The sequence below is a fragment of the Arachis ipaensis genome, chromosome B04, assembly GCF_000816755.2.
Source record: "Arachis ipaensis cultivar K30076 chromosome B04, Araip1.1, whole genome shotgun sequence".
NCBI classification, from domain to species: domain Eukaryota; kingdom Viridiplantae; phylum Streptophyta; class Magnoliopsida; order Fabales; family Fabaceae; genus Arachis; species Arachis ipaensis.
In genome coordinates, this window is record NC_029788.2 from 94855836 (window position 1) to 94861945 (window position 6110).

Sequence of the window (6110 nt, forward strand, 5' to 3'; positions counted from 1 at the left end):
AGAGAGAGAGAGAGAGAGAGAGAGAGAGAATTCAGACAAGTGAGAGAGGAAGGGTTCGCGTTTGAATTTTAAATCAGTGTACCGTTAGATTACTCCAACGGTAAATTGGTGAAACGTAGCGTTTTATTAAATCGATTTACTTTCGGCAAAAATCGACGGTAAATTCGTCAGTAACTGTGGCGCCAACAAAACTATATTTCGTGCTACTAATCAACATCCGACTTAGAGTTGGAATGTAAAATCCGACGGCAAACATTTTTGGAAAATCTAAGCTACCTTATATCCGACGCAAAATCTGCCACTAAATCTGCCAGTAACCATCGACGTTGAATCCGACGGCTCTCAGCGTCTTTTTTGTAGTGAGAGATCTTTTTCAGTTATGAATATTGTAAAGAATAGACTCAGAAATAAAATGAAAGATGAATTTTTTGTTAATCGCCTTCTGATTTACATTGAGAAAAAAATTGTTAAAAAATTTAACATATATTTTATTATCGATAAATTTTATGAGTTAAAAAAAATCGTTGTATACCACTTAATTATACAAAAAACTGTGAGTAAATGGTACACATTTTTTGTAATGTATTTTAGACTATATAACTTTTTATATAGAAGTTGCTTTATATTACGGCCCTGTGTAGATACATAAAATAATATTACAAAATCTAAAAGGAACAGCATCTATAATATTAAAAGAAGAAAAATCTCAAGGAAAGAAAATAGATGTATCTGTTAGAATATAATTAGGATCAATTAGGATCAGTTAGAATTATTTAGTAGATTTAAATATTTATTATAGAATATTACGTCTTTATTATTACGATTCTCTTAGTACCTATAAATACCCTTTTATATTGTATCATTCCAGACAACTTGAGTAGACAATTTGAATAGACAACTTGAATAGATTCAATAATACACAAATTCTTTTTCCAGTTTAGTCTCTTGTTTCTAACATGGTATCAGAGTCATTGTATCCTCCTTGAAGAGGATAGGTTATTTTCCTTGCGGTGAAATCACCGTAGTTTTTACATTTCTTTTCTATGTCATTCTTCTTTTCCTTTTGTCACTCATTTGTTGCTTTTTCACCTCATCGACTAGCCTATTTTCTCTATCTTGTATTTTTTTGAGTCGAATGATCAAACACCATTGTCATCCGTTGCTTACCTATTCTCATGAAGAAATCATATAGTTTTCGCTCTCTTTCGGCAGCTCTGTCTGCGTTCTCTCGTGGAAGTTCTGTTTGCGTTCTCTCGTGACAGTTCCATCTGCGTTCTCTCGTGGCAGTTCCATCTGCGTTCTCTCGTGACAGTTCCGTCTGCGTTTTGTTTGTGTTTTCTTGTGGCAGATCCGTCTACGTTTCTTTCCGACAGTTTCGTCTGCGCTTCCTTTAGACAGCGGCAGTTCCGTCTGCGCTTCCTTCCGGCAGTTCTGTCTGCACCTATTTTATCAGTTTATGCAGTTTTTTTCTCTTTATTTCATTATTTTAAATAAGTTTCAAACTCAAGTTATCACTTGGGTTTGAGGGGAGATGTTAGAATATAATTAGGATCAATTAGGATCAGTTAGAATTATTTAGTAGATCTAAATATTTATTATAGAATATTACGTCTTTATTATTACGATTCTCTTAGTACCTATAAATACCCTTCTATATTGTATCATTCCAGACAACTTGAGTAGACAACTTGAATACATTCAATAATACACAAATCCTTTTCCAATTTAGTCTCTTGTTTCTAAATGTATCTATATAATTTCCCCTTTCTTTACTATACTATACTTTCAAGAAAATAATACACTATAAATTAAAGCAATTCTACCAAGGTTGCGAGAACCGGACCGGTCAATGAACCGGTGAGGTGGCTGGTTTACTGGTTCACTGGTTCAACCGGGGTTCAACCGGAGTTCAACCGGTTTAATTAAATATTAAATAAAATTATTAAAAATTTAATATATAAACACATTAAACACAACAGGAGTTCCATAATGCATTGAAGAGAAAATTATCCAATAACTATTAAATCTACAATGATGATGCCTATACCAAAATGAATTATGTAAATGGAACACAAAACTTAAAAAACAATCTATAACCTCTAGAGCTCTTGGTGGCTTCAATTCCCTTTGAACTTTTCCATCTGCATTACTCATTGACTCCCCTGCCCTGCTGCATTCTTCATTGCTCTTGACCTGCTCATCTGCTGTGTTGCACGGTTCATCAAGAGCCATTCCATTCCCATCTTCACATTCACCATTCTCTCTACAATCTTCAGGTGGAGATGCATGAGGGACATCCTCCTGGGGTTCAGAAGCATCACTTTCAGATACTTTCACAGGGGTAGGAATTAGAAATTTTTTTTTTTTTTAAGGTTAAAACGGCGACGTTTGGAAGGGGGTGTCCAAACCGGAAAAGCTTTAAAAAAACCGACCGGTTCTTCCGGTTCACCGGTTAACCGCCGGTTCGATCGGTTTTTTGTCCGGTTTTTTGCTACACGGTTTTTCAAACTGACCGAATCGCTCTCGTGACCGGTTCCCGGTTAACCCGGTTGAACCGGCCGGTCCGGTTCGGTTTTCAGAACTAAGAATTCTACATTAACTTTTTAAATTAAAATTCTCAAATGCACCCATAATAAGTTGTATCTATAAAATGAAGAGTAGAGAAAAAGTAATGAATTGATTAAAGGATCCAGTCTGCTGAAAATCCTAAGACGCTACAACTAAAGCGCTACTTCTTACATAGCCTTATTTTCCTTTAATTTCCCTTTTTCGGTTGTCTTCGTCACAAAAAGTTACATTATATTACATTTTATAGCGAGTACCCCCCTTGCTTGCTTGCTTGCTTGCATTTGAATCATGGAACAATTTTTATGAACGAGAATAATATCTTTATGATGTGTTCTGTCTGTCATGCCTCAACCGACACTAAATTTTGCTACGTATATGCATAATACATGTAAAATATAAACTTTATATTATTAATTAATAAAATAATAAATAATAAAAAGGAACCATGCATGTTACGTTCATTCCTACATAGGTTGAATTATATATATATATACACATGCTGTTAGACAAAATTTCTTAAACCCCTTGTCACGTAACATTAAAATTCATAGCAGCTAGATACCCTTCAAAATGGCATCAATCACCGCGGCAGAGGGCGTGCCGGCACCGTATAACTCCACGGTGGCGACTCGGCTAGGCCGGAGAAGAATTCCGATCCACACCAGCTTCTATTGGGACCACAAGGTAGACATACTTTTCCGGTGCTGGCCGGGCGACAGCGTGGGCATGTATGTGGTGGCGCTGATGCTGGTGTTCGCAATGGCGGTGCTGGTAGAGTGGCTTTCGTTCACCAACATAGTGAAGCTCAAGCCAGGGGGCTCAAACGACGTCGTTGGGGGGCTATTGAAGACGGGGCTATACGGCGTGCGTTCCGGGCTCTCTTACTTGGTGATGCTGGCCGTTATGTCGTTTAACGGTGGGGTTTTTATCGTCGCAATTGGTGGCCACGTCATCGGGTTCTTGATTTTCGGTACTCGAGCGTTCAGAAGGAAGACGGCTGTACCGGACTCGTCTAAGCCGTTGGATTTGCGAGTTCAGTAAATGGAACTTTCAATTGCTTCCGTTTGATGGAGATGGATATCGTTCCGAACTGTGCATTTTTTATGCTTTTGTTAAATTCTTGAGTAGTGTGGGTTTTCTCTCTTTCTATGGATACCTGTGTTTCAGTTTTAATTTTTATAATCTTTTTGGTTTTGATTCATAAACTTAAGATTATATATTTTTGTCTAGCTATTAATCAAGTTACTTCGTAAAGTACTGATGCGAGTCATCTTAACTCATTAATATTTTAACTTTTTAAGCCAAATTTAATGGTGCAATTTAACGATAATAACCAAAATAAATTATTTTAAATTTTATTAAATTAAACATAAACTAAAATAATTCATATATATAGACTAAAACTTCTTGTAAAACAAGCGTAGTAATTGAAATTGTTACATAACACGCTGTTCGTCTATAACGGTTTACCGATTGATTGGTATATTGAAATTGCGATGCGAAATTGCAAACAAAGAGGCTCTATGTTCTAAAGGCTTTCTCTAAGTCACTTACATGCTTATATGTTGTTATTTGTACTTTTTTTTCTTATTGATATTTGTACAGTTAATTAAGGAGATAACAATTAATTAAATTTGATTTCGAAGTTTTTACTCGTTAATTAATTTGATCTTTTAGTTTTTAAATTGATCAATATGATTTTAATTTGATCAACTTTCTAATAGAAAATTTAGGATAAATCACACATATAAATTAAACCAATAGCAGTATTATTTGTCCTAAATATGCTAGTTACAACGATTTACCAAGGACAAGGAAATTACATAAATCGTTCTAAGGCAAAACGACTTACTAGAGAAAAAATACTCATATAAATCGTTCTAAGACCGAATGATTTATTGGGGAAAAAGACATCCGAGAGATTTTTATATATAAGAGTAAAATGATAATTAGATCTTCAATAATTTTGATTTAGCACTAATTAGTCCTTTGAAAAAAAAAGTACTAATTATATTATAATATTTTGGATCTATGGCTACGAATTTTTTTGTCACAGTAAAAAACTGTGATTATAAAAAAGTTATGGTTACGATTTTTTACCGTGACAAAAAAAATTATGGTCACGGTTTTTAAAAAATTGTGACTATAAGTATTTATGATCACGGTTTTTAAAAAAAAGGGCCTAAAAAGGTCTATGATCACGGTTTTGGGGTGACTTAAAAGAGTTTATGGTCACGATTTTTCAGAAAAGAGTAACCTAAAGGAGTCTATGGTCACGGTTTTGATGAATAACCTAAACATGTCTATGTCCATGGTTTTGGGGGGTGACCTAAAAGGAGTCTATGGTCATGGTTTTTTAAAAGAAGGTGACCTGAAAAGGTCTATGGTTATAGTTTGGGGGTGACCTAATTAAAAGGGTCCATGATCACAGTTTTGGGGGTGACCTAAAAGGGTTTATAGTCACGGTTTTGGAGGGTGACCTAAACATGTCTATGGTCACAGTTTTGGGGGTGGTCTAAAAGGGTTTATGGTCACGATTTTTTTAAAAAATGTGACCTAAAAAGGCCTATAGTCACGGTTTTGGGGGTGACCTAAAAGGGTCTATAATCACGGTTTTGGGGGATGACCTAAAGGTATCTATGGTCAGGGTTTTGGGAGTGGCCTAAAAGAGTCTATGGTCACGATTTTTTAAAAAGGTAACCCAAAAGAATCTATAATCACAGGTTTGGGAGCGACCTGAAGATATCTATGGTCACGATTTTAGGGGTGACCTAAAAGGGTCTATTAATATTGACAAATAAATATTATTTTTTTAAATAATTTAAATAAATTATCATTAATTTTCAANTAATTTCAGGTGTACAATGTTCTCTATTCTAACATATTTATTTCTTTTGCTACCAGGAGGACATGGAGGAGTGCTAGGGGGTCAGCACTTTTGTTAAATTCTAGCCAGCGCTTAACCATCAAAAGGAAATTGAATGATTCTACACCATTAAATGCAATCTCATACCATTAAAAACATCATTGATGGCTAAAAATCACAAAATCTGTTGGCCCCTAAATTTTTCGAAGGACATGATATGAAAAAAATATTTTTCATAGCAATATGAGATAGGATGGGTCTCATTCATATATATATATATATATCTTAAAAAAAGATTACTTCATTGTAAGTATAGCCAAATCAACACTAACTCTCAACACTAAAATTTAGATATTCAAATACAAAACATAAACTGAGATCGAGAGTAATTCAACCTCGGGTCGTCTTCCCTTGGAATGCAATTGAAATGTTATGCTTTCGATTATGAGGAAAAGGGGTTTTGAAATCAACGAACGAAGGATTAAAAGAACTAAGAGATGATCAAAATTGGAAATTAATGCAATAAAAAGGGAAATAAGGTCAAAACTAGTGAAAATGCTATAAATGCATGAAAGAGCCTTAACTTGGGAATGAGGATCCAAGGAATCCTATCATCACCATAACCACAACTATGGCAACTATGATGAGTCAATCTCGCTTAGTCTACCCCTAATAT

At 34.8% G+C, this 6110-nt stretch overlaps 1 protein-coding gene across 1 annotated transcript; it reads left to right on the forward strand.

Moving 5' to 3' along the window:
- LOC107637903 (copper transporter 6-like) lies at positions 3046-3741 on the forward strand. Its single transcript, XM_016341157.2, has one exon. It carries the CDS (start codon positions 3139-3141, stop codon positions 3607-3609), a length of 471 nt encoding a protein of 156 aa, XP_016196643.1. The 5' UTR covers positions 3046-3138; the 3' UTR covers positions 3610-3741.